The following is a 27,827-nucleotide window of genomic DNA, read 5'->3' as shown; positions in this document are numbered from 1 at the left end:
AATATAATTAATTATCTTAATACGTTTCAACTCACGCATAAAATGTGTTATATTTTGTTACATACATTCCACATTAGGTTAAAAAATACTTATGTATCATCAAACGAGATTGGAATTTTGATTGTAAATTGTAATCAACATTACAAGTATAATCCAATATCGGCTGTGAGGTACAATAATTTTGCCTTTGAACAAAATATTTAAAAAAATATAATTAATCAAAGTGACAGCTATATTCTTTGATTGATAACAAATATCAAAAATTGGTAGTGTTTATATTTAAATAATTCATGAAATTGTTCAAGGAATATAATATTCAAGAGGCTTATTAATTAGATAAGTACTTACTTTGTATTTGTAAGTATGGGTCCACCACCTGTAGTTACTGGTATTTCTCCAAAAGAAGGACCTCCAGGAACTAGAGTGACTATTAGGGGGGAGTTTTTAGGTACTACTGCTACAGATTTAATAGGTAGGTAAATGTAGAATTATTTCTTATTTCTTTATCATGCTGTTTATTTGATTTATTACCAAACATGAATTGTAGGATTGAAGATTTGTGGATGCGAGTGCCTGCTTTCAGCAGAATGGAAAAGTAAAAATAAGATAGTAGCAAGATCTGGTCCCTGTAAGGGTCGTGGTGATATAATAGTTACCACCAAGTCTGGTGGAGAGGGAACATCCACTGTCCAGTTTAGAGGTATGTTACTTTAAAATTACTTAACATAACTTGCCCATACACTGTTCATTTTTTTTTCTTTAAATATAAAACATGCAAGTTTTTAGGGTACCACGAATCAATAGGTCCAGTAAAGGAAAGTGCAGTATGGGTAGAAGAAGCAGCTCCCCCGTCTTTACCTTGGGGAAGGAGACCAATGTCACCCACAGCATACACCCCTCCTGACCCACTTGGCCTATCAACCGAAGGGGATGATTGTAAATTTCCAGAGGAAGAGCTGCATGAGCTATTTCCAGACAGGTAATCAAGTTCAAGCAAACTTTCATACAATTAAATATAACCTGGATTGGCATTGATAACAATGGTAATATTATAAATTCTAAATAAAACAAAATAATAAAATAGACACTGTGTCACATTACTCTGTGTTTGCTGTTGTACTGATCAACAATCACTGTTTTAAAACTATTTAATGGCTATCAATCAATATTCAGGTATTACAATGGTGTCAACATAAATTATGAAGTACAATATTCATAATAACAAAATTTATGACAAACCATACAAGAACAGTAATTAAATATTGGCTTATTCTATTTTAAAACAATTATAATAAAATATACCTATTTAATTTTATTTGCTTCAGTTCAGGAAAACTTTGTGATGAAAATTTTCAACCGGGCTGGTATCTTCTTGAACATCACAGTAATACATCTTTTGAGGATTTAAAAGCAGGGATGGTGTTCTTGCAGAGAAAGGTATTATTTTTTTTTATTAAGCTTTCCTACCAATTTAGTTCATATTATTCTTAGCTGCCTGCCCTGATTTCCTACAGGTGAATTAGGTATTTTACTAATGTATTTAACATTACTATGGACACAATTGCCTCACCACCTATATGGGTGACAATCTAAAGAAACTAGGGACCCATTCAAACAAACAAAAAAAATCATTAATATGATATTAATACCACCCAGCTTTATATATCATTCAGTGACAAAAATACATACAGAAAAATTATATGTAAATATATAAAGATTGTTTTTATAATGAAATACTTTTATTCAATTACTGTTTCCATATTTTTCCCCCACAACTAAAATTTTAGATTATGTTAGGAGTGATAATGAAAATCCCAGCAAAACTGTAACTTTAAGTATAGATAGACCAATGAATTACATGAAACAATATCGAAAATATATAACAATAGTTTATTAAAGCAAATAAATAATAATATAAAGCTTAATTCTAAACTGGCAGAAAATATATTTTTTGCTTAAAAACAAAAAAAAATATATTTTAATATAGAATGCCATGAATCCATAGATTAAGATAACTCACGACTTGGCTTCCCTCTCTATTTGTTCTATACATATATACATTTTAGGTTGAAGGTCAAAAAGAAGGGCAGCTAAGCTTCCTTAAGGCCAACACTGGAGCAGTTATGGATCAATTAGATAGACTTGTTTTGTTGAAGAATATGTATGAAGACGATCAAAGAAAAAATGGCAAGGAACCTTTGCCCAGCTTACAAGCAGCAATTGAAGGTTTGTATATTATATTTAATGGTACATAGTATTTATAAAGCGATGATTATATCACCAATAATAATTAGTAATATCAGTAATTATTATATTATTGATATTACCTAACAGTTTAACTTTGATGCACTATTTGGTAGCTATAAGGTCCCTTTCTGAGACCTTATAGCTACCATATAGGCTTTGGTTTGATCCCCAATGTGGGGTCAATAATAGGTTATTGGGTTTTTCTGTTGAGAATTTAGCAGTAGCAACCTGGATATTGGCAGTGTTTGCATTCCCTTGCATCAAAAAGCATTTAGTCGCCTCTGATATCATGTCTTATTATATTATCAGCGTGAGGGAATAGATAGAACACTTATATTTGCGCACACAATTGTGTAATAAAATTAAATATATCCCGCATAATGATGGTCTCTCTTGAGAATGGCCGCCGTATTTAATATCTATCGGAATTGCTGTTAATTAGCGACGATGTCTAGTATTATTAAGTCTGGAATTCATCAGTAATCATTAATTTTATAATATTTTCTTATATTATAATTGTTTATTTATAATTGTAAACTATTAAGATCGATTGTGCTTTTTATATTTTGTTCGTATGCAATGATATAGATATAATATGAATATGTTTTTCCGTTGTAAACTTCTAGAATCAATAACTCTCGCTGATTCTCTGTTCTCTGAGATTCTGTCGCGTAAGGAGAACGCTGATAAGACTCGTGAGGCACTATCCCTTCTCACGAGACATAAGTTCCTCTTCCAATTGCCGGCGTCTATCGACAAGAACATACGGAAGAAGGAATACGACTTGGTAGTTAATGACTATACGAGGGTGAAAAATTTATTCGGTAATACTGATGTTAAGGTAATCATGATCAAATATAATATACTATTTTATATGTACATATGGAGATCACAGAAGTGTCAATTAATACTTGTTTTGGCTAACGGTTTTACCCTCATTAAATTTGGAATATATGTTTTGTAGATAAAACTCAATCTTACTTAATAAACGAGACTTTCAAAGCATTTTATAAAGGTATTTGCTTAGATTATCAGTTTAGTATCATTACAACGCTCCACTTAAATAGTATGAAAACAAATTACTCATTTTAGTGCTAAAGGAATAATAAATCCTGTTATTTCTAACATCAATACACAAAAGAAAAGATTTTATATTTATAAATTTTATTGTATTTCAGCTTTTTCAAAAAATACTCGATGAAATTGATAAGAAAATAGAAGATTTGAAAGAGAACTTACACACCAGAATGAAAACAATGCCCATAAATGTCCAAGAGCAAACCAAATATATCAGGTACATTATATATTTTAAAAACTTTTGACTTACGTGCTGCCTAAAGTCAATTCCACGACATGGTTACCAAAGGAATTGCCTCAGTGCACTCATTGATTTGTTCGCAGGAAATTCATTGGCGATAAAAATTCTTAGAATCATCTTACATGTGCGAATATCATAGGAGTTGACTCGTAGAATATACCATAGTATTTTTTATATGATATATTGGTTTTATACCCGATCCATAGACGTGAGTCTATTATTTAACTCGAAGCGACTTTTCGACAAAGTTGCACCCGTCGCGATCTTGAGCTTCACTGGGAGAACTGTGCTGTAAAAAATATGTAAAATAATAAAATAAAGACACAATGGCGATCAATATATAACATAAAATACATATATTACAATCTTGGAGAACTTATAAAGATCTGAATTCTTAAAATGCAACAACAATAAATATAATAATAATAAATTTCATAGGATATTGTTTTTCTGTTACAGATTACTGATAAGCTTGAACTGGGAGGGCGACGCCGCTTGGATCGCAATCACCACTCGCAAGGATTATCTCATGAACCTACTGAATAAAGTAAAGGACCACTTCAAACAGAAGGAAGAACAGGAATTGGGAGACAAGAGTAATTTAAATATTAAGAAAAATAGAATAAAACAAAATCTCACTATTTAAGCATTAAATTATTGACTTAATTTACTAACCGCCATCTACCGGGCTCACCCTAAACCTTATGGATAGATAATAACTCAATCACGCTCAAAAAAATATTTTAATTCAGTCCAGCCGGTTAGGAAGTGCTCAATTACATATTAATTTGCACATTCATTGCACGCTGTCACAGTCCTTTGACCGGATACTAAAGCAGATCTCGCGCGGTGGTCGCAGGCAGACGCAAGGCGAAGGAGGGCGAGGGCGAGGGCTCGTGGAGCGCGGTGCGCGCGGGCGCGTGCGCGGCGGCGTGCGGCGCGCTGGCGGCCGAGCTGCACGCGCTGTGGCCGCTCGCGCGCCGCTACTTCGCGGGGGAGCTGGCCGGCGCGCCCGCCGACCCGCAGCGCCACGCCGACCTCAAGGTGCCGCCCGCTCGGCCCGCTTAGCTCCATCGCTTAGGGAACATTCGTGTAGAATATTTTGTACCACTCGATGATCTTTACTGCCGGATTTTTTTTATTTCGGTAGTGAACCAAAAATTACGAGTTAAAAAAGGTGATATGTGATACAGAAAATTAAGCCGATTTAAATAATTGTTAGTATTTATGCTAGAGCGGATGGCTTTCTAAATAATCCTGTCACACGAGATATGTTTTAAAGCAACTCTGGGGGCGATGTGTCGCAGGAGATGATAACGTCGGCGGTGCAGCTGTTCTCGACGCACGTGCGCGCGTGCGTGCTGTCGGGCGGCGCGGCGGCGGGCGCCGACACGCTGCGCGCGCGCCTGCTGGCCAACCTGCGCAGCCTGCGGGAGGCCTACGAGTCGCTGCTCAAGCTCGATCTGCCCTCGCAGGTGAGACACCGTCTATTTCTAAGACATTCAAGTCATTCTTCCGGATGTGATACATATCAATAAGGACATCAGCTTTAATTTCATTGAAAATTAAAAAAGAAATTGCACTAATGTTTTGCTCTTAATTCTTTCAGTTTTCGGTGTTGCCATATGCGATAAACATTGAGCAATAGCTGCTCTTATTCATTTATCTTCGAAGTTATATGTCACGTCTTTGAAGCACGGTGTTCAGAATATATATTCATAATATATACTGTGGTCTTTTTTATTTGCAGCCACTGAGTGTTGTAGAGAAAATTATTTTCGACTACCGCGTGCACGGAATGACTGTGTTCCTGCAGCGAGCGCACAAGAGAGTGAAAGGACTCGTAGAGAAGGAGACTTGGAAGATCCAGGAGTTTTCCGAATACGGTGCCATCACCGATCTGGTATGTTTTAAATATTGCTGGTCGTTTACACTATATGGTTATGAATTAGTTTTAGTAGTTGATTGGCAGTTGTATGAGATTGAGACAATGAGAGTGCCCTTAAGTTTTTACTACATGCTCCCTTCACTACATTAGAGATTCCGATAATTTAACAATTTTAATGTTATACATGTTTAGATATCTAGATATAGTTAAACTATTAATAATAACTATTTTAAAAGTTATGATATAAACAATATACATATCGAAGCATTAAAAAGTTTGAAAAGGATTTTTTTTTATCGTACATGCTGGCAACGTCAGTACGATGTAGAAAAACACGTGACAGCCAAAAGTGCCATATTTGATGGAATATCGAAAAAAGATATATTACGAACGTGAACGAATAGACTTACATTTCGGATATCATCATGTCTGATAACGAGTTGATGCCTAACCCCTTGATAAACATATTATTAGCAAACATGAAAATGTTCAAATTCATTTGTATAATACTCGATGGTAGAGCCTTGTGAAAGCCCGTCTGGGTAGGTACCATCCACTCACCATACATTCCACAAAGCTGCAATACTTGGTATTGTTGTGTTCAGGTTAGAAAGGTTAGTGAGCCAGTGCAACAACAGGCACAAGGGACATAACAATTAGATTTTATGTCCCTTGTGCCTTTAGTTGGAAGTGTTGGGAGCTAAGGCTTCCAAGTTTGGTGGGGCAATGGTGATTGTGAGGAATCTATGGGCGGTGGTGACCACGTACCATCACGTAGTCATTTGCCCGTCCGCCTACCTATACCATAAAATGAAATAACATTTTGAAATATGTTTTTTTTAACATTTTAGCCGCATTTGCTCGAGACATACTTAATCGACGCGTTATCTTCGATACACAAGTGCGTGTTCACGAGCGGCAGGCGAGAGACGGCGCTGCTGATCGAAGGAAGTGAACCATTAAATATTCTGCAAAAACACACGCAACAGATCCTGTTAGCTTTTGTTAGTGTTTTACAAGAGCTCGCCTTACAACACGACGATCAGGTAATTATGACAGGTGTCTACTGAAAACCAAATTGATTAATACTTTCTGTTCCGTTTCGAGTGAGTCAATTTAAAGCTCATACAGTTGGAGATGTAAGGTATGGTTAAAATTTCTTATCGCGCACAATGTCTATGGGCGGTGACGGCCACTTACTATCAGATGGTCCATTTACCCGTCCGCCTACCTGTTACATAGAAAAAGTTCTTGAGTAAGTACAAGTAACTGTCTATATTTTTCTGTCTGTGGGTAAAGGTTTCTATATTCATCGCCATTTAATTCTGCCTACATCTTGGCAGGACACGGGGTACTAACAGCTGCAGTACCTCACACGCAGATGTAATCCCGGGGGGAGTAACTAATTTATTATAAATATATAAGTCTTATATAGTATCGTTCCATAGGTTATTCATGATCTCTTATTTTATCTACTTTGGGTAAAAAATCGAGCCTTATTTTACAAACTACCTCAGAAATCCTCACGGAAGAGCGAATAACGGCTACGCAAGTATGATCAGTGGCGTTTGTTGAATACGTGTTCCAGGACTTCAACAACACGAGCCTGTCGGTGGCGCTGGACCAGCCGCTGGTGGCGGGCGGCGCGGGCGGCGCGGGGGGCGCGGGCGGCGCGGGCGAGGCGCGCGCGCGCTCGTGGCAGCAGCGCCTGCTCATCGCCGCCGCCAACGCCGCCTACGCGCGCCGCGTCACCCTGCCGCGCGTCGCCGCCGCCTTCGACAGGTACGACCTTCATCCTTTGCACGTCTGGAGGCCCTAATTATTATTTTACTCATTCATTTCTATATATCACGTTTAGTAAGTACTCGGAATGTCTATTTTGGGACTCTTGTGGGGGACCCAGGGCTGTCGCTCCGGTTGCCCTCCCCGAAATCCGGCCCTGATCGTTTGGTTACTTTGCATGATTATTAGGGTATTAATCATTACTTCTCGGCTTAGGATAATCATAATTTTACCAGTGGGGTTCACTGGTAAAATGCAAAACCATATTGGTCGCTTTAAAGAATAAGTACTACCAAAAGAACTAGAACTTGATTTTAACTGATTATTTCAAACATTTGTCTAGTTCTGAATTTAAAGATAAAGAAGTTTAGATTAGAAAAATAAAACAATAAAGAAACATATGCATTGTGATTTATCCACTATATAAATATAATTAGTATGCAACTGCAATAATAGCAGATAATCGATACAACATATCTATACTCGAATCGATAATCAAAATTATCGAATCATTAGTGCCATCTGTCAAAAAGTGAATAATTCGTTAGACCAAGTACATAGATATGTATATAAAGTATTTTATGGCATAACAAAACCAAATTATCCAAAAGGTGGGTTTAACACTTCTGCATTTTTTACGTGCTATGTAGTCATGACATATATATATATATATATTTAAATATATATATTTAATATATATGTTCACAAAATTATTTTACAAAAAATGAATTCTTAATTATGAAATGTATAAATATAATTTGGTAGGTTATACGGTCAAAATTCCAATCATCTCAATATAGTTTCAATTATTTTTGTAACTTTTTATATACCATACATTGGGTGCTTCGATATGTCGAACCATTGGGTTCTTTCACTTGCCTTCTTCAAGTTTTTAGGATATTTCCTTTTATATAATATAGATACATAGACCGGCACAGATTTCAAATGATATTGTTAAATAGCATTAATATCAGTAAATATTTTTAATATTACTAAAAACAGCATTTTTTCCTTTTCTATTACTAATCGGGAGAGTATCAACGAGCATGAGTTTAAAAAATAGAATATTGAAACCATCACTGCTCAAATAATGCTTAGTTCTTTTTTTTTCAGTTTCGAATTTCCAACCCCAGTTATCGCTCTACAAACTACGAAAGATGCGCTCAGTAATCTCGAATCGAGTATTGCAGAGACGTACCTGGAGCACAAGGGGGACCCGCTCGTGGGCACGATAGAGCCCAGCATGTACATGGGCCGACACAAGATAGACCCAGATGCAATCGTGGACGACGCAAGGCCTTATGTCTATGAGATTATAAACAACTTGATTGCTGTTCACGCTGAAGTAAGTCGACCCGATACATAATTACAAAATATAATTCAATACTAATACTAAATACTTAAAATATAATTATGTATGTATTTGATTCGCATATTTTCCGTGCTTAGGGCATTATGATTATTGGTTAATATGTACGTACTGTCGGAATATATTAATGTTTTTTTTTTCATTAGGAATTTAGTATTGACTTTATTATAATAGTAATAATTAAAATAAATTATTTAATATTGTAAGCATATGTTCGAAAAAAAAAAATCTTAATTATCTTAATTCATAAAGCTGTCGATAGATGGCGCTAGTGTCGAAATAAATCGCGCTAACGAATGTACAACACAAAATCTCTTATACTCTGAGAGACTCTTTCATGTTAACTTTGCGCAGAGGCAATATCGTAACCAATGAGGTTAATCCGAGGTGCGATTATTGCTAGTTGAAAACTTTACCAATACCCCGCCGTGTGGACGTGAAATACCGTCCACTATGGCACTTTTTGAAAGGCCTTCATCGGCCTCATATATAGTCAACACTCCCATAATAAACTTCATAATCACTATATAAGTCCGATTTCTGTCCAATCATAACATTAAGAGGGCTTATTCCAATCTGTGTTGCAGAACTATCGATAGTCAAAAAATGAATTTGACAAAAGGATAACGACGAAGTCAAAGTTCTCGTTATTGTTTCTGTTGTATTTTTTTGAAACGCGTGTTTGGGCATCGACGGTCGTATGTAATTATGTATATTATACATTTCTATATTGTCATTTCTACATGGCTTACTAAATAACGTATAAATAAATAACTATCGATACTATCGATAGTATCGATAGCTCCCCATGACCAATACATTTGATACTACCGGTAGTATAGAAAAAACCATTACTTTTAACCTAAACTATCGATACTTATTCTTATACGTAATGACACTTGACAATACTATCGATAGCCTATCGATACTATCGCTAACACTTTAACTATCGATAGACTATCGATTGTCTATCGATATGTAACACTAATTCCAATTGTGACTTGTTACTTTTTGTAATTTTAGGCTTGGAAAATATCCTAGTTCAAATCACACTAAATTGTAAAAATTTTGAAAACATGCATTTTAATAATTTGTTAAATAGCAGGAATGTTGTTTTATGACTTTTTAAATAGATTTTGTTAATAAGAGACTAAACTAATGTTCAGTATTTTTTTTAAGTTACTGATAAATATTTGGCTCACAATCCCTTTCAAAAAACTCGTGAAATCAGCTAATCCATCATAAGCTCTCTTAACTAAAATATATTATTCCTTCTAGCAATAAGCGCGCATATTAAGTTCTATATTTATTGATAATAAACCAAAGTTAGAAAAATGCAATACTTCACAGATATGGACTTTGTTTTTTCAACAAAGATGTAGATTATAACAACAGTGATAAAGTCATTATCAATAAATTTCATCCATAGCTATTCAAGTGATTATTTATTATCAGAAAAAATCTCTGAACCACTTCTCATACTCGTTTGTAGTCAACTCCTTATGATAGTCTCCTGTTTTTTTGGGATTTGTAGGTTACTGTTTTTTGGTCTGGTAAAAATCTTTTTCTATTCCCGCATGACAAATAGAAGTAGAGGCAGCAGTGTCGTCAGCCCAAGTTTTTAGTCAGCGTATGATTCGCATTAAGCAAAGTTTCATCTTTGACAGTACCATTCGGCTAGTCTTCTATTTTTGCTTGTCTTAGAAATTTCCTATTCTACGAAACAACATTATGGCGTTCCATTCATATCTATCTATTGTCATATTTCAACATTTTTGCCAGAGATAGATTTTAGATTTTAAGGTACCAAATTTGAAAAACTAAAACAAGAAAAATACTGAAAATAAAAATATAAAAAATTGAGATAACTTTATTTTAAAAATTGTTCAAGATTATTTTTTAAATTTATATGGTACAAATAAGTAGTGCTTAAAACGAAAATATTAGCGGAAAGCTTGGGTAGTTTAATTCATAAAATTGCCAATAGATGGCGTTGGTGTCGAAATAAATCGCGCTAACGAATGTACAATACAAATTCTCTTATACTCTGAGAGACTCTTTCATGTTAACTTTGCGCAGAGGCAATATCGTAACCAATGAGGTTAATCCGAGGTGCGATTATTGCTAGTTGAAAACTTTACCAATACCCCGCCGTGTGGACGTGAAATACCGTCCACTATGGCACTTTTTGAAAGGCCTTCATCGGCCTCAAAAATAATTATTAATCGGAGAGACTTCAAGTCAAGACTTGTAAGGATGACATGAAAGTCCGAGTAGTATTTTTTCAAATAGTTTGTGAAAATGTAAAAATTAAATTAAAAGCGTTTTCATATTATGTTATATCTTCCCTAACGTTGAATATTGTATTATATTTGTCGGATATTATTAACGTTTTTAATGTAATTTTTTTATGAATTTTCTATCATAAAAAATTGCTTTTATGATTTATTTAATTTGTACGCATATTATGAGCTAGAAGCATGTCCAAGTGTGCGGTAAATTCAATTGATTAAAAATTAATTCATCACATCTGCTAACAAATAAATTAAGTTTCTGTTAAAATGAATATAGAACAATTGATGATAGATTATAATTCATTTTTAATAGCAATGGTACCAAAAAAGTTACATTGGGCCGCAATGATTGAGTCAGAAATCAATACCCCAGAAATTTTACATAACATTAAAAAATCGGAAATAATTTTTGTGGGACTGTATTTTTAGCTGACTTTTTCTTTTATTTCTTGTGTATGTTCTACGACAACTTCGAAAATTGTGAACTAGTTAGTATTCCTTTCAAAAGAAACCCTAACAGGGTTACACAAGGGAGGGTTGAATAAGTAAAGTAACTTGTAGACTTATCACTGATTTTGTGATCAATTAAAAGAAACCCATCGAAATAAACCAAGGAAGTCACCACTTTTTTCTCGAAACATCTTTAATTTAATTGAGCAACTCTTTAAGAAGAGTCTATATATATTAAGTAAGGGTTACATACGTGTTCTAGTGGTAACAGCTTTATTACTACTAGCGGCAAGATACGATGGCCGTTTTGACACATTAAAAAAGTGATGTGAAATGTAAATTTATTATCGATATAATATATTCAAATCTTTGTTTTTTTGCAAGTAATTTAATTCAAGTTTTTGTTGCAAGTAGTATCTGATTAAAAAGGTTTAATAAAAAAAATATATAAAATAAGTTTAAGTAATATATTCGAACGAAATCAATTTAAATCAAAAATTGGAATTAGAATGAATAACTTTATAAACACATTACATACAAGAAATAAATTGATACAAAAAAAAAAAAAAAAACACTAGTGGCTATATTTAATCGGAGTCGTCCATACTGCTGCTTTCACTCTCACTGCTATCGTCACTCACATTAATTATAAGTTCATTTTCTAAAATATTATCTATTTTCACATTTATTTCATAATCGTCCTTTATTAATTTAATAGTTAAAAGTTAACTTCGCGGTACCCTAATATTTGTAGTTTAGAAATCACATTCGATAAATTTCACTATTGACAATAAAGAACAACAATTTGCTCCTTTGATGTAATTATTTATTAAATACGAAACTTCATGAGCGGGCAAACGTCAAAACGGCCATCATAGCGTGCCGCTACTATACTAGAAGTAAAAATTAAATGAATTTAAAAAAAAAAAACATATTTTAACTGATTTGATTGAACTTTGCCTGTTTGTACACTTGGTGGTGCTTGAATGTTGCCTTGCCTTGCTTAAAATACTAAGTCCAAAATTAGCTGATTAAGAATTATAATTATTTTTAATCTTTTCTACTAAAATTAATTTTAGTTATGGGAAATCTTTAAGGAAGTAGGATTTGTAGATGTTTTGATCGTGTTTCACAAGAAATTTAGAATAGCGATTTAAAACTTATTAAAATTCCGTTAACGAATTATTTAAAAATGGCTACCTTCACATTAACGGGGTGGTGTTCGGTGTGTCCGGTGCAGGTGGACAGCATCTGCGGCGCGGCGTGCTCGCGCTACGTGAGCGACATCTGTGAGACGGTGTGCGAGGAGGTGTCGCGCCTCGTGGCGAGCGCGCCGCCGCCCGCGCGCGCACCCGCCTTCCGCGCGCGCCTCGAGGCCACGCTGCTGCGCCTCGCCACCGCCGCGCATCTCACGCGGAAGGCCGAGTGAGTACCATCCCTGGCTCCAGTTTTGCTGTCGATTTCGGGTATTCCCCTCTTTCTTTGTCCGCAAAGGCGTCGGGAAAAATAGCCTAAGCACCTGGGTAGCGGGTGCCGCATCTACTGAATTATTTAATATCGCGATATAGACGATCGTTAGTTTTGTTTGTTGAGTGTCCCGGTCTCGTTTTTGTCTCGAGCTGGTATTTATGATTTTTATTATAGATGTATGATATTTTATGTGTTTGGTTAATTATTTCTCCATGACTATGCCTCAATCCCAACCGACATATATATATGTAAATTATTGTTAAGGCTATAAGAAAAAACTCATATTGTTGTATTTATTTATTTCAGAAATTATCTCGCCGAGACTATAGCTAGTATTCCACCTCTAGAAACTGAAGAAGAAAAAAAGTAATTTCAACATAATTTTACATACAAATAAAAATAATTAAATTATGTACACAATAATATATATAACCTATTGCAAGATGAACTAATTATATAATATTTAATAAGAATGTATGCTGTTATATAAAACTGCATACAAGAGTTCAATTAACCTTTACTGTTGGCTAAAGGGTTTTGAACATAAAAAATGATATTACATATATTATGATAATACATAAATCCTTGTACTTCAATAAAGATTTTTACTTTATGTTATATTTTACGAACTTTCCAGACGCATGGACACGTTAATACAAGATTTTAAAAAGCGAATGGAACTACAACTGGCCAGTCTCAACTGCAACATGGAAACTGTTTAAAGTAAGCTATTTTATTAAGCACGCTATTTATGTTTTTTTTAGAAATGTTATCATATATCAGTATTTGTTCTTAATTTAATATTTAAAAGAAACGATTATGTAATCTATATTTATAATATATTTATAGAAATAAGTTATCAAAGACATTTTATAGAATTAAAGTTATATTTGTATTAATCTGCTTGTTTCATTTTCTTGTAATTCTGAAATAAAAATAATAATATTTTAGTAAACCCTAAATATAACTATTAGTTTATGCTTTATAACGTAATAATAAATCTTTAAAAACGTCACGTACTGTTAAATAAAAAGTTTTTAATGTTCTTTTATTACACATAAATCTACAGCAGATAAATTGATTACAAAAGTTACTTTAATTTAAGTTTGTATATTTCGAACAAAAAAATACTTAATAATTTAGTAAATTGGAAGTAAAAATTTTTTAAGTGTTCAATTAAATAAGGACCGATACAGCGAGTATTTATAAAAAAACATTAATATGTATGCTTTAAACTAAAACTTACTTCAGCCGCAAGCTTATGCAGCACCTGGGTCATCGCAGGACCAGTCTCAGCGACCATTTTCCTGAAGTAGCCCTTTTTATTTTGTAACAGGATATGCGGGTGGTCAAACTCCATTACATGACCAGCGTCCAGTACAAGGATCTGCTTTAGATTGTTATTATAATTTACCTGTATTTGATTATTTTCGTAAAATCTAATTATGAATGTCTGTTTAAAAAACTTAAACAATTAGAATACATTTGTTAGAAGTTTATATGAATATACATAGAAGTATATTAATATAAACTACATTTGTAATTCGATTTTTTAAATGAAATAAAAAAATCGGTGTTAAATGTGTTCGTTTAACATTCGTATGGTGAAATAAAATATATGGCAATTTGTTTCGTTAATGGACCTTGTCGGAGTCTATGACAGTGTTCAGTCGGTGCGCCACAGTGAGCACCGTACAAGTCCTGAAATGTTCTCTGATAGTGGTTTGTATAAGGGCGTCAGTCTGCGCGTCCACGTTTGCGGTGGCTTCGTCCAACAGAAGTATCTTGTCGTTATTAACAATAGCTCTCGCTAAGCAGACAAGCTGGCGTTCTCCCACGCTGAAGTTTGCCCCACAATCCGCAACTTGTTTGTAAAGGGATTCTAAAATAATATTTTTAATTATTTTCTATTTGTATTCTATTAATATTAAAATAAATATTAAAATTATTATTAACATTTATAACTTTTAAGAGGATTCCTCGGATCTTGAATTTCTCTATCCCTAGAAAAAATACCTTAATAATACCATCACAAGAAAAGTTACAGTCACTCGAACTTATGATTAACATCCCTAACAAAGTACCGATGCATGTTCCGTGTACACCCAATTATATCAAATGGATAAAGAGCAACGGCTCGACCAACTCATAACTAGGCAATCAAACGTTAAATATCTAGGTATAAACTTTGTATTTACTTATTAGTAGGTTCCGCGATGTGAGCTCTATATCTGCCCAAATCAAAACTGCTCTCTTAACGAGATTACAGATTAATTTATTTTACGTATAAGAGAAAAAAAGCTCATGGAATGACATATAGATCCAATTCAGAGACCGCGTAACGATAAAAAGTACTGTTTATTTTCGACACATCCTCTTAATAGAGTACTAACTATACTAACCGACGCCTTCCTCTTCTGATAATAGTTCGACTTTTTCCAAAGCTTTTAGTAACAACTCATCGGAATACTCATCAAAGGGGTCAAGATTTTTCCTGAGGCTACCACTGAACAACACTGGTTCCTGGAAACCATTAAATTTACAAATTCATTTAAACTATTTTCTCGTGTAAAACATTATCTATTATTTTTGGTTATATTTATACAAGTCACCTTATCGGTAAATAATATCTATTTAAGAAACCTTAATAATATAAATTTTAAATGTATTCCTGTCAACTTATAAAATTTACTTCTTTCATACCTGTGGGATAATGGATATCTTTTGTCGTAAATATTTTAAACCAATTGACGTTATATCAATGCTATCAATACTGATAGTTCCTTCTAAATAAGCCAATCGAAACAGAGCTTGAATAATTGAAGATTTTCCGGCTCCAGTCCTTCCAACGATACCAATCTAAAAAAACTTTACCGAATTACTTTTATTGAATTTATAGCATTCGTTTGAAGTTATGAAGCTGTAGGCATACCTTTTCTTGTGGCATAATTTTGAAATCCAAATTATTAAGAACGTTTGCACCATCAGGGGTATATTTTAGGCATAGATTATTGAAATATATTCCACCTTCAGAAGGCCATCCGACCGGAGGTTTTTCATCTGGTGACTAAGACAGTTTATATTTAAATTCTTATTTTTTACACAAGGTTGTACCGACGGTTTTGACAGCTTGGGTTGATATTTGTCAGTCGAAAAGTTATATATGCGCTTCTGTTAGGCGGACCGTCAGCCGTAATCGTATCAGCTTAACAGTTTTTACGTGATTTGTACGTGGCACATTTATTAGATGTATATGATATATCTTTATTACTAAATTAGCAGGAGCTAATTACGATACTCCAATTAACATATATTTTTCTGATTATTGGTGTCGTATATGACTCAGGTGCATCGTTTTAATTTTGAGACGGTTTTATGATAACACATACTAATATGGCTAATTAACAAAACTAACGCTAGATAATGAGGACTCTATCGGTAATTTAGTGTATTCCAAAACTCTCTCCACACTAGTCATCTGATTCTCCATTTCAGCAGATTGACGCATCCCCCATTGAAATATACCGGTAAGTGAAATTGATTGAGTGATTATAAGTCCAACGTTGCTACCTTCGATATCTAATATACAAGAAAGATAATACATAGAAATATAAACCCAAAATACGATTTTCATTATAAAAATTAGGTTTTGAGCCACTAATATATTAATCTCACCAGTTTTCATTAAACAAGTGAATGTAACGCATATTATGAATAATAGACAAATAACATCAAGGAAGTATCCAAAAGCCCGACTGCAAGAGATGAAGAGATACCACGCTGCGCTGTGTAGGTCTTGATGGCGGTCAAATTCTTGTGCAAGAAGTAATTCCGCTCCATATGATCGGATTGTTGGTAGACCCAATATTGTTGCATTAACGTGTCCAAATACTGGGCTTCGTGCTAAGAAAAATATATTATTATTGATATTTTTAAAAGAAATATTTTCAATATTAATTAGATAAACATATTTACAATTATAATATATGTACTTACTTATTCCTTCGAGACGTTTTATAGCACCAGTCGTTCTTACGTAAATCAAACGAAAAATGTAAAATATAATGAGTGCTGTTGCTATCGGAATTAGAAGCGCCACTTCTGTCATTAAAATGACTATGATAACACCAATCAGGTTTAACAGTATCTAAAATAATTCAAGTGAATTATACAATAGAGAAAATAAATTGTTTAGAAGAACGGGATAATAAATAGGGTAAATTGACCTGAAAACTATCGAGCATAGCTTGTGGTAAAAGCTCATCAACTGAACCCATGTCCTTGCTGAAACGATTCAATATTCTTCCAGAAGGATTCGAGTGGAAAAAGCTCATAGGTGAGAGAGATATGCACTCGAACATTAAATCGTGTAACCTAAAACAATTTACAAGATGTATCCTATATTGGAGTATATATGGCTATTACAATAATAATACCCCTACTGTGAAGTAAATTAGAACAAGGACTAAAATCTTAAAAGTTAGTCATGTTCGTATAACGTATAACTTTCGATGTGCTAGTATTGAGAAGAGTTGTAGATCAAAATAGAATACTAACTTAATCGAAGACTTCATGCACAACGAAAAGAATAGGAAGGCACGTATTAAAGCGACAGCGACGGTTGCAATGGTCAGTAAGCCAAATATTATGGCAAAGTCTTTCCTCCTCAACCCGTGCTGTGACCACAATAAATTATCCATAGTTTGATCTCCAGTTAAATGGTCCTCTGCATTGCTCCTATAATCGGATGAGAAATATGAATAAAATTTTATTAAGATAGAATCATTCAGTAAGCAAAAGAAATGTATGTAACAACCCGTCCCAATTTCACAAGGGTACAATATAACAAATACAAATAGATTCTATTTACCACTTATCGATTGAAGAAAAAAAAATCTTGCTAGGTACGACGAAATTTTTAAGTTTCTCTACTATAACATGAATCATACTGTTTATCGATTATAACCATTTTATACTGTGTAGAGATGTAAAGAGCCACAACTTTTTTCATTTAAGAAAAATGGTAACGTAAAATATACTAATTTTGTATAAACTTTACCATCGACTTATCCAATAATCACTGGAACTTGCAAAAAATTGTGCCAATATAAACATGAACAAAACCACTGAAACAAATGGGCAAGAAGCATGTGCCAAAAAGTATTCCTTGTAAATTGATCCCTGCACCCTTCCGACTGTTTGCTTCTCTGCCTCCTGTTTTTGGTCCTGAAAATTCACATTTAGTAATGACAAATATGTAATAATATTACTTTATAATTAAAAAAAATATATAATTCACATTAAGAAAAGGCTTAACAAAATAGATACCATAATATCGAAGATCAGTGACCAATGAGACCAATGTGAGCGTTTCAAGCTCACGCCACTTGTCGGTTGCATTACTTTACTTGGTAACACTGCATCTTCTTTTCGTAATTCGTAAGATTTATCTTGCATCGATTGTAATATTGTCAAATCACGTTTCTAAAATACATCAATGAGAGTTGAGATCTCGTGAAAATTTGACATTGGACCTTAATAGTAACAGTTACAGTAATACGTTCTTAAGAGACTTATTATGATTTTCAGTCAGCAATAATTAAGGCACTTTCCTCTCATACTGTTTCTTATAAGGATCTGGACAACAATTGACTTAAATATCAAAAGTTTTTTTGGAATAACAACATTTTCGGGTATTTTCATTAAAAAAAGGTAACTTTTAAATTACGCTTAGTTCATCATAGTTTCCATCAGCAACAATTCGTCCTTTTTCCATAATTACAATTTGATCAACGGATTTAATGAATTGTAATTGATGTGTGACAAGGACCACTGTTTTGTTTTCAAGATACCTGTAAGAGAGGCCTTAGTATCGAATAAATAGTTTCTAGGTTCGGATTATTATATCACAAATTATGACATTGCAGAAGATATAAATTTTCACTTATTGATCTAATACCTTTTTATACAATTTTCGAAAATATGTCTTGCGACTTGAGTATCCACAGCTGATAATGGATCATCCAGTAAGTAAATATCAGCCTAAATAGAAATAATAAAAGTGTTTAATAGCCATTTAATCGTCTTAAATCTACACGATTTTTTGTTTTTCTACCTCTTTATAAACTGCTCTCGCCAAGTTGATTCTAGCTCGTTGTCCACCACTGAGAGATACACCTCGTTCGCCAACAATCGTTTTATCACCATGAGGGAATAATGAAATATCTCTTTCGAGTGCGCAAACCCTGCATACTTCCATGTACCGTGTCCTCATAAACGGTTGTCCAAAGAGAATATTTTGACGAACTGATCCTTGGAAACAAATTATTTATTTATTATAAATTATAATATAAGGTATAGAGCATTCCATAAGGCGAACACTTAGGGAATAAAATACTCGCACCACATTGATTAGTAATTGCGACTAAATAAGCGAGACGAGTCCGGCATGTAAGACAATCCTTTGAAATGATTTGACCATTTAATTAAGGTCACGCTCATTAACCAATGAGCGCACAAGGGCAATTTCAATTGGGAGCTCGTTTAGTGGAATGGATTGTATTTTCAACTTGATATTACTTAAATTAATGAACCTCACCAACAAATAACCAAGGATCCTGACTGGCGTAACTCACGCTACCAGTAACGTTCATACTTCCCGTGGAACAAGGTAACTCACTGAGTATCATGTGAAGCAAAGTTGATTTCCCTGAGCCCACTGCTCCAATTATCGTAGTTAATGACCCATTATATATCTGATAATAAACATATTATTGAAAATAATTTCATTCTAAGACGTATATTTATATAAATTACTCATACCTTTAAATTAGTATTTATAACGTCGTTTTTCTCTGACGTTTTTATCCAACGACTGCAAGCTTCATCAAATGATATAGCTATTTGATCTCTGCGTAAATCTTTTACAACATAATTAGGAATTGCTGTTCGTATTTCAAAAATATTAATAAGCAACCTAAACTAAAATTGATCTTGATTTACCTTTAACTTGGACTTTCGATGTAGATGTACTGGGTTCATCGCGTGGAGAATGCTTCACCGGTGGCTGAACGGGATTCACTAGAACAAATCGAATTTTTATTTTTTTATATCTATAAAATAATTATGTTTCAACAGCATCTTACGCGGTATGGTGACACGTTTCTTTGGTTTATTTTCAAAACTTTTCAAATCTGTTAATTGGTCCCTCGGTGGAAGTTGACATTCTTCAGTGAGTAAAAAGTCATTAACTCTCTGCACAGCTACATTCATTTCTGCAATCTGTAAATAAATCTATTTATTTTTTTAAAGATAGTATAGATAGATGGATATAAAATAAGTTGAAGAGCATGTCAAAATGATGGAAAACACCATGTAGGCAAATAAAGGTCATAAAGATTTTTTTATTAAAATACACTTAATTTTTTATAAGTTTTTTTTATTTGGTGTCTCTTAATCGTCTCTCACTCATATTTCTGCATGAGGTTAAAAAAAATAAAAAATATTTAGAGTCAGCTATAACATTATCCTTAGTATAAATATATAAAGCCATTGACAATACGCCAGTAATACAATTCTGTACGAATTTAGTAAGAATTCGTAAAATGTTGACAACCGACTCTCGGTGATCAAATCACAGAACGACTTTTAACGCTCGGGTTTGTTGTGATTTCTAGTTTCTTCTTATAGAATAGCTCTATAACAGATGTGTAGTGACTATGTCGGATGCTTTTATAAAATAAAATATATTTAGCGAGTATTAAAAAATAATATATAAGAGTAAAATCTTAGTGTGATAATCATCCAACGTCATAAACCCAATGTTAAAAATAAGGCAGAACTACTTACTTGACCTACTGCTTGTGGAAAAAATAACGTCATGGTCTGTTTCAAAATATTGTAATAGCACGTAAGAAAAAATACATTTTCCACTGTGATTCGATTGACATAAATCACATATAGTAAAACAGTAATAAAAATGCTGAACCGTGCCGTGAACATAATGAACGACATGACAACACCTCGTATGTAGGAAGTCATCTTGATGAATAGCACTTCCTCTCTGCCAAAATGTTTGTTGTTAACTTTGTTTAAATGTATAATATATTATTTCATAAAATTTGTTGTGGATGTGAAATTTTATTTTTGCTTACCTCCTTACAGTATCAATAATTCTACGGAAAGGTTTTTCCCAAGTATACATTTTGATGACTTCGATACCCATCACAATTTCCTCCATCAATCTTACTCTTTCGTCAGATTTTAACGCAGTTTTTCTTCTGTAGTGAGACGTTCGTGTTCCTAGAAATACTTCAGGAAACCGCATAAAAATTATCATTCTGATATTATATTTTAAAATTCCAAGTTTATAACTATATACTTACTCTGAAATGGTACAACGGCTATTATCGTCAAAGCTCCATATACAGAAGAAATTCCCATCTCTCGATATAAATAAATTGTCATTAACTGTTATATGTATGTGCAAATGTATATTAGTGTAATCTCAAGGATTTCGATTTCATTTAATTCCATTAGTACTACTCCAATATCTTACCACAGTCTCCAAGGGTCCTATCCAAAGATAATGTACAAAAAGTGGACCTGAGTCGAAACGATTTACGTCGTTTGCCATCAGATTTACGACGAGGCCTCCTCTATTTTCAGACATTGCTTGAAGATTAACTTTCAAGGCCTCAAAAATTTCAATTATTATTATGTATTTCAAATTCTGTTAGGTTATCTTAATAAATATTGTATGAAGTATAATTGTTTCTACTTTTGCTTATAATTTGAGATTTATTTAAGTAAATTCATTCATTTTATTCGTCCGTCTATAGTTTTAAAATGTGCTACCCAAATAGCATTTCATATATATTTTACATAATTTTTATTATTTTATTACCTATATTCGATTTGAAAATGTGATTAATATAATTGATTACAAAGCGTATTTATTGTTTCTTATTTGTTTCGGTTATTCTCGATAGAATTTATCAAACCGGTGGTAGCTTTATATTAAAATTAATCTTGTAAAATTGAATTTTTATTTAGAATTGATACAAAAATAGATGAATTCACCTTTCTAAAAATAAGACTACAGACTCCGACGCGCATTTTCATGCCCATATGCATGACTCCCATCATAAATGGATGTTGGACCATTACATTTACCATGCTGCAGAAAATAACACCAAAACAGAAAAACACTGCCTCGCCCCACGCAATGCCACTCGACATATCATAATATTTGAATAATCTAGAGACGTAAGTCGAATTAGCTCTGGAAACATACGGTATATAAGCGGATGTCCTTTAATAAAAATAATGCAGTAAAAAGATCTGTCAACTAAAATTTATGGACTAGTTTTCCCTAATCATGGCGCAAGTTTTAGTGGTTTACATAAGCGTACTGACACTGCTCCGGTGTTTATTTGATTAGCATACAATTATTATTTTTTTTCTAATTAATCTGAAGAATTTATATGTTTTTATGCTTGTTTGCCTAGTTTTGAGTTTCATCGCAAAACATTGTATAATTTTTTGTTGTATACAAGTTTAGACACTAATGTGGCAAATATTTTATATTTATAATAAAACAGAATCCCCATAAGATAAGAGTCCTTAGCCCAAACTCATGCATACGTCTTGTTTTGCAGATCTTGAGCTGGACTGTAGTACCGAAGTAGTAATCCAAGAAATAGTGGTTGTTGTAGTCTAGAAATGTACGTTATCTATATTTAATTAATGTCAATGTTTATAAGCATTTATAAAGAAGAAAAGCGTAACATATTTAATAAAAAATATGGCATAGTTAAAAAAAATATTCTTAAGTACACTTGAAATTAATATAAGTACACTGACGCCATACATGCCAAACTTTAATGAAACATATTACAATTTATTAACCTGATCAGGAATTCCATTGCAGCCAAAACTAATCCGTATAGCATGAGTTCTGAGCCATAAACTTTGATAAGAACTTTCATTAGACTTGGTTTGCGTCCATCATTTCGCAATGTGCAGCGGTCCACCTCCTGATCCCAAGCAGTTTGTAGTGTATCACCTAGTATTAGTGTAAATACAATTGATCATTAGGTTCAGTTGCTACTGGCTAATAACTTGGCTGCTGGCTAGCTTTAAAAGGCAGCAGAAATTGTGTTTTAGAGACGCCATTCTTGCAAGGGCTATCCCAATAGTGTTCCATAAACTTTAATAAAATATATTTTTGCAAACTAACCTAAAATATCGGATCGATGTTCCGGCAAAGGAGCATAGAGGTCCTCTTCTTTTATATCTCGACTGTACCCTAACTTGAATGTTTCGAGCGTCCATCTAAAAAGTAAAGCGTCGTACAGCGATCCTAGCGACCCATATCAATTATAAACCCATCGGTGTAAATAAAAAATATAAAAACTAACATCTATGTATTATTAGATTTTACTCATACATAGGTACTAACAGGTGAACATTTTTATTTTGTTTAACTGCTTGTAAATAAAGGAAAATATAATATAATATTGATACTTTTTAAAAACTTAGATAACATAAAACGACACACACACGTGAACGAATCGATAAAATATATCAGGAAATTAAATTATGGGACTTTGAAGTTGCGGTTGCAAGAATAATTTTGTTACACGCGGCGCTCCGTCACGTGACGTCATTTGACCTAGACGAGCGGGTGTTCGCCGAGTACGTACGCAATACGAATGTAGGTATTTTTGTGTAGTTGCTCACGCCGTTCGATTCGTATTTGGTTTACCCGATGGCAGAAATTAAGAAAAATGCCTACAAATATTGTATTGTTCCTATGTGTCAAAGCACAACAGTTAAAAATCCCAATAAAATATTTTTTCGTGTACCAAATAATACAATAATAAGGAAAAAGTGGTGCAAAGTAATGAAGCGTGATTTAATTGGCCCTAAAAGCACTAAATATGTGTGTGAAGATCATTTTGATGTAAGTAACTATTAATAATATATCTATTGAGTCGTTAGTAAGCTTGGAATAACTGATTCAGTAAAAGTAACTATATATTTTATGTAAATTTATTTAAGTTTATTTACAGGTTGAAAATGACACAGACAATTTAGTAAAACATCGACTGGTTGGGGGAACATTAAAGTTAAAACCCGAAATATATCCTCATAAATTTGACTGTCAAAAGGCGGTGAAACCTCAAAAAGAACGAGGAGCATATGAAAAAAGACCTCGGATTGAATTTTATGAAAGTCTTTTAACAAAAGAAGCACCGTCGACTTCAAGTCAATCATCTTCTTTTCAATGTTTTGAAATTATTGACTGTGATGCCATGAAGTTAGATGAAACAGAGGATCCGCTAGCAGAGGACATTACTTTTCCAGAATCAGATAATCATCCAAATAAAAAGAGAAACAAAGGAGTTCAAGTAAGCATCAAAAGTTCACAGAAAAATCAAGCTGTGCAAACAAATCAGTAAGAACAAACAGTGCGAAAGATACAGGAAATAAGTGCTCCCGAATCGCTTAGGAATATCCTCAGCACTCTCCATCGAGAATATCGATATCTTCTGTAAGCACCACTCCTTCAAAAGCATCAATATTTTCACAAAACAGTACCAGTTTAACTAGTTCCCTTTCAGTCACAATCAAGCCTCAATATCGCAATCGCAAATAAATAAAATAACTAAAAACGTTATTTTTTATATGGGGTTACCAGAAGAATTGTTTTTTGCTTACGAAACTATTTTCTGATAGTATTAAGCAGTAAGAGATATTCTAATACCATTAAAGAAAATTCGTTTAGACGATTCCAATATGCGTCTGGCTATAGATTTTGGTATATGTAACAGCTCGTTTAGTAAAATATTCAATAAAACTGTTCCCTTAATAGCTAACCGAATGAAAAAGTTTATATATTTTCCACCTATAGAAGAAATTTGTGAAAAGTTACCTATATCTTTTAGAAAGAGATATTCAACTACAGTGAGTATTTTTAAATAAGAATCGAAAAACCTTCACATGCAATGCAACAGGCTTTGCGTGGTCCGAATATAAGTATTGTAATACAATGAAATATTTGATTTTCATTACACCTGATCGACTTATTAACTTCATTTCTGAAGGTTATGGGGGCAGAGCTGGCGATACAACAGTATTTGAAGGTTGTGGCTTTTTACAATATTGATCACCGAGATGTTCTGTAATGGCTGACAGAGGTAGCCCATTTGTTACAAGGTAAAGGGTGTCATCTAATAAGGCCTCCTCGCGTAACCTAAGGTAAACTACTTCGAAAATGGAAGTCATGGAAACTAAACGTATAGCAGCGCTGCGTATAAATGTTGAAAGAACAATCGGCAGATTAAGATTTTTTTCTATGGCAGCACCTCATGCTTGCATCGATACTAAAGTGATTTATTTCTTGTGCTTTGGTGAATATTCAACAAAAATTAATAAACGTGTAATCAAAGATGATTGAGTTTTATTTAATTATTACGTCAGAAATATGCTTCCAGAATAAAGTACATTCATCAATTATTTTTATACAATAATCTGAATTATAAAAAAATCATAAACATCAACTTGTTGAGGTGTCTCAAAATCTGCATGAGCAATGCAAAAAATTCTTTTGATTTATTCGCGAAGTGCATTTGTAGTTGTGCTTCACTTTTTGCTGTCAATTTTGCATTATTGATGTATTTTTTCATAGTTTCAGTTAGTGGACATTTAATTTCAATATTATGCTATTCTGTTATGCCGTCAGGAGACTTTGACACAAAATACCGTACTTTCCAATTTTGACTTTTTTGATAGTTTCTATTTGTGCTCTGACTCTGTCTTCAAGAAGTTTACCTGAAACAAATATAAAACGGGCACCTAAATACGCGAATATTTATACGTTAATATCAATTTTATAGTTTTTATTAATTTTATACCTTTGTATAGCGAAAGGTATTTTCTAAAATATTTTCTACAACTACACCATCCGCAGTGGCAGATTGATCTTTTGTCGCTTTTTTTATCTAAAAGCATTTCTCTTCAGTAATATTGTCCATGAAAAATTCTATACAGTTGTTGAGACTAAATGCGTCTTTTTCATTTTTGTATTTGTAGATCTCAATGTTAATATCCATAAAATAGGTCATTATTTACACGTTGTGAATTTTAAGCTTTTTACATTCTGTTACAAAAATTATTAAAAAAGGTCTGTGTATCTTCAGTAATATTTAAATCAGAAACCTTTTTGTTCTTAAAAAATCCTTAGTTTTTATAAATCTAATATGACTTCCAACTTTAGGAAGTGCTGGTTTTGTCCAGTAACATTTTATTGACGTAATGGCCGGATCCTCACTTCTTTAAAGGAGCCATATCAAAAATGCATCAGTGTGTTTGCAGCACAATCATGGCAGACTAAACTTTCCACTATTCCTTCGTTTTCATCACAAACCAACGTGCAGTGATAAGGCTTACTTCTCACTTTATGTTCAAGTGAAATTTCGCTGTACATTTGAAATCCTCACGTTTCACTTGAACGTATCTAATAGCTTAATCGGGGTAAGATGCTCGACCGGCTCTGAAAAAAATTCGATACGTTCGATATTTTTTCCATCAATGCAACACGGCGGGCAATATACATACGTATTGTGAAAATGACGATCCCAACAACCAGTACTAAACTAGAATCTATTTTTTTACTTATAATTAGGTTTTTATTTATAAATCATATTTGGACGTTAGACCATGTGGTTAGTGTAATAAACTTAAACGTATGTACTTACTTCAAAAGTTTAACTCCTTTTATTTCAGCACTAACATAAAACGGATTTGAAGAAAAAAAGTTCATCACTGTGTATATATCAATATTAGGCAAATTATGACTTTGTCCTTTGACGAAACCTTCTTCCATTAAAGTGAAATAAAAACTAAACATTAATAAATAAAAAATAAACGAACGATTTCACGTAAAAAAACACGAACAAAGCAAGAGCGTTAGCGCAACTCGGAAACTAATACTTAAATGATTCAAGCGGTGATATCAAACAGGTCAAATGACGTCACAGGCGAATCGTAAACTACAGACGTTCCGTACTAAAATAGGTAAACTTCAATAATCTATTTAAGTCATTTAATGATGGATTTCAAAAATTATTTCAGTGATGGATTAGTTTTGATCTATATTTTAATACCATTGCGCTGAATATCATATTAACAACAGTATGAAACTTCTTCAATTTTAAAAGACGCTGACCATTACTTTTAACGTTCCCATATTTAGCCAAACTTTATTTTTGGGTATAATTATTATTTTAAAATTTGTGTGTGTCTTTCATATTCACTATATGTTAGTTAATTTGATTTATCTTTATGTTGTTAACATCTTCATTATCATCACAATATTAATTACCTCCAGACTGCGACTTCAACGAGTGCTTTTAGCTACTAGAACACTAACAATGCAATGAACTTACTAGATAAAATCAATCGTACGTGGTATTTATCTACAATACGATAATGAAGTGAATATTGTATATGGCACACAGCATATTTTGTCGAGGTAATACAGGCAACTATATAAAAACCCCGATCGATCTATTTAGGACTATTTGAAAATTGTTAAAGGCTTATTATTTATATTTAATATTTCTGTTTATGTACTTAGGTTAGGCAGATGAATTAATTACGTTTAAATAGTGAAAGGCTCGGTGTATTATAGACACAAGGCAATTAATAAAGATATGACCAACGGCAACCAAAGCAGCTATTCGCTGTGTCGTAAGTTGTATAAACTTATTGTATTTTTCGTGAAACGCCGGACTTTTTACATACCCAAAAGTAAGCACGGATAATAAGTTGGCTTTGTATCTTGGATTTATCTGCCGCCTCTGTTTAGGACCAGTATCCATATTTATAATAATCTAAATCTTGAAGTTTCGAAAGTTATTTGTTTGATACAATCGTAATGGTCATGAGATTTGACATAAAATTAAAAAGTATTTTTACTATAAAATTATTTCAGTTTTTATC

The 27,827-nt window shown here is 33.3% G+C and overlaps 3 protein-coding genes, 1 long non-coding RNA gene and 2 other non-coding genes across 6 annotated transcripts; 4 read left to right on the top strand and 2 right to left on the bottom strand.

Moving 5' to 3' along the window:
- Window positions 1-238: 238 nt before the first annotated feature.
- On the top strand, window positions 239-13,603 carry LOC125074842 (exocyst complex component 2). Its single transcript, XM_047686302.1, has 17 exons — window positions 239-472; window positions 548-700; window positions 787-979; window positions 1,326-1,437; window positions 2,067-2,226; window positions 2,874-3,088; window positions 3,426-3,541; window positions 4,025-4,161; window positions 4,425-4,609; window positions 4,873-5,040; window positions 5,316-5,468; window positions 6,305-6,499; window positions 7,042-7,235; window positions 8,349-8,580; window positions 12,589-12,773; window positions 13,125-13,184; window positions 13,456-13,603. Exons 1-17 carry the CDS (start codon window positions 364-366, stop codon window positions 13,538-13,540), a joined length of 2,652 nt encoding a protein of 883 aa, XP_047542258.1. The 5' UTR covers window positions 239-363; the 3' UTR covers window positions 13,541-13,603.
- LOC125076015 lies at window positions 8,947-9,086 on the top strand. Its single transcript, XR_007120273.1, has one exon. It is a non-coding gene; the product is annotated as a U4 spliceosomal RNA (small nuclear RNA).
- LOC125076010 lies at window positions 10,672-10,811 on the top strand. The gene has a single exon (XR_007120272.1). It is a non-coding gene; the product is annotated as a U4 spliceosomal RNA (small nuclear RNA).
- A 36-nt stretch (window positions 13,604-13,639) lies between the features above and the next one.
- Window positions 13,640-27,706, bottom strand: LOC125073517 (probable multidrug resistance-associated protein lethal(2)03659). The gene is made up of 29 exons (XM_047684382.1): window positions 27,630-27,706; window positions 23,059-23,153; window positions 22,728-22,884; window positions 22,464-22,535; window positions 21,900-22,101; window positions 21,376-21,513; window positions 21,203-21,287; window positions 20,972-21,128; window positions 20,667-20,880; window positions 19,964-20,099; window positions 19,821-19,898; window positions 19,641-19,738; window positions 19,417-19,573; window positions 18,934-19,130; window positions 18,778-18,860; window positions 18,547-18,670; window positions 18,147-18,302; window positions 17,878-18,044; window positions 17,376-17,555; window positions 17,045-17,192; window positions 16,815-16,965; window positions 16,494-16,721; window positions 16,234-16,397; window positions 15,751-15,885; window positions 15,522-15,677; window positions 15,221-15,341; window positions 14,462-14,700; window positions 14,065-14,205; window positions 13,640-13,743 (listed from the first exon to the last, which is right to left on the bottom strand). The coding sequence occupies exons 1-29, from the start codon at window positions 27,704-27,706 to the stop codon at window positions 13,714-13,716; spliced, it is 4,086 nt and encodes a 1,361-aa protein (XP_047540338.1). The 3' UTR covers window positions 13,640-13,713.
- Window positions 23,684-24,501, top strand: LOC125073507. The gene is made up of 2 exons (XM_047684371.1): window positions 23,684-23,784; window positions 23,894-24,501. The coding sequence occupies exons 1-2, from the start codon at window positions 23,725-23,727 to the stop codon at window positions 24,281-24,283; spliced, it is 450 nt and encodes a 149-aa protein (XP_047540327.1). The 5' UTR covers window positions 23,684-23,724; the 3' UTR covers window positions 24,284-24,501.
- Window positions 25,268-26,796, bottom strand: LOC125073528. Its single transcript, XR_007120044.1, has 2 exons — window positions 26,582-26,796; window positions 25,268-25,655 (listed from the first exon to the last, which is right to left on the bottom strand). It is a non-coding gene; the product is annotated as an uncharacterized LOC125073528 (long non-coding RNA).
- Window positions 27,707-27,827: the final 121 nt, after the last annotated feature.

This window comes from Vanessa atalanta, chromosome 2 (genome assembly GCF_905147765.1).
Source record: "Vanessa atalanta chromosome 2, ilVanAtal1.2, whole genome shotgun sequence".
Taxonomy (NCBI): Eukaryota; Metazoa; Arthropoda; class Insecta; order Lepidoptera; family Nymphalidae; genus Vanessa; species Vanessa atalanta.
Note: the sequence above shows the minus strand (reverse complement) of the source record. Positions and strands in the feature narration are given on the sequence as shown.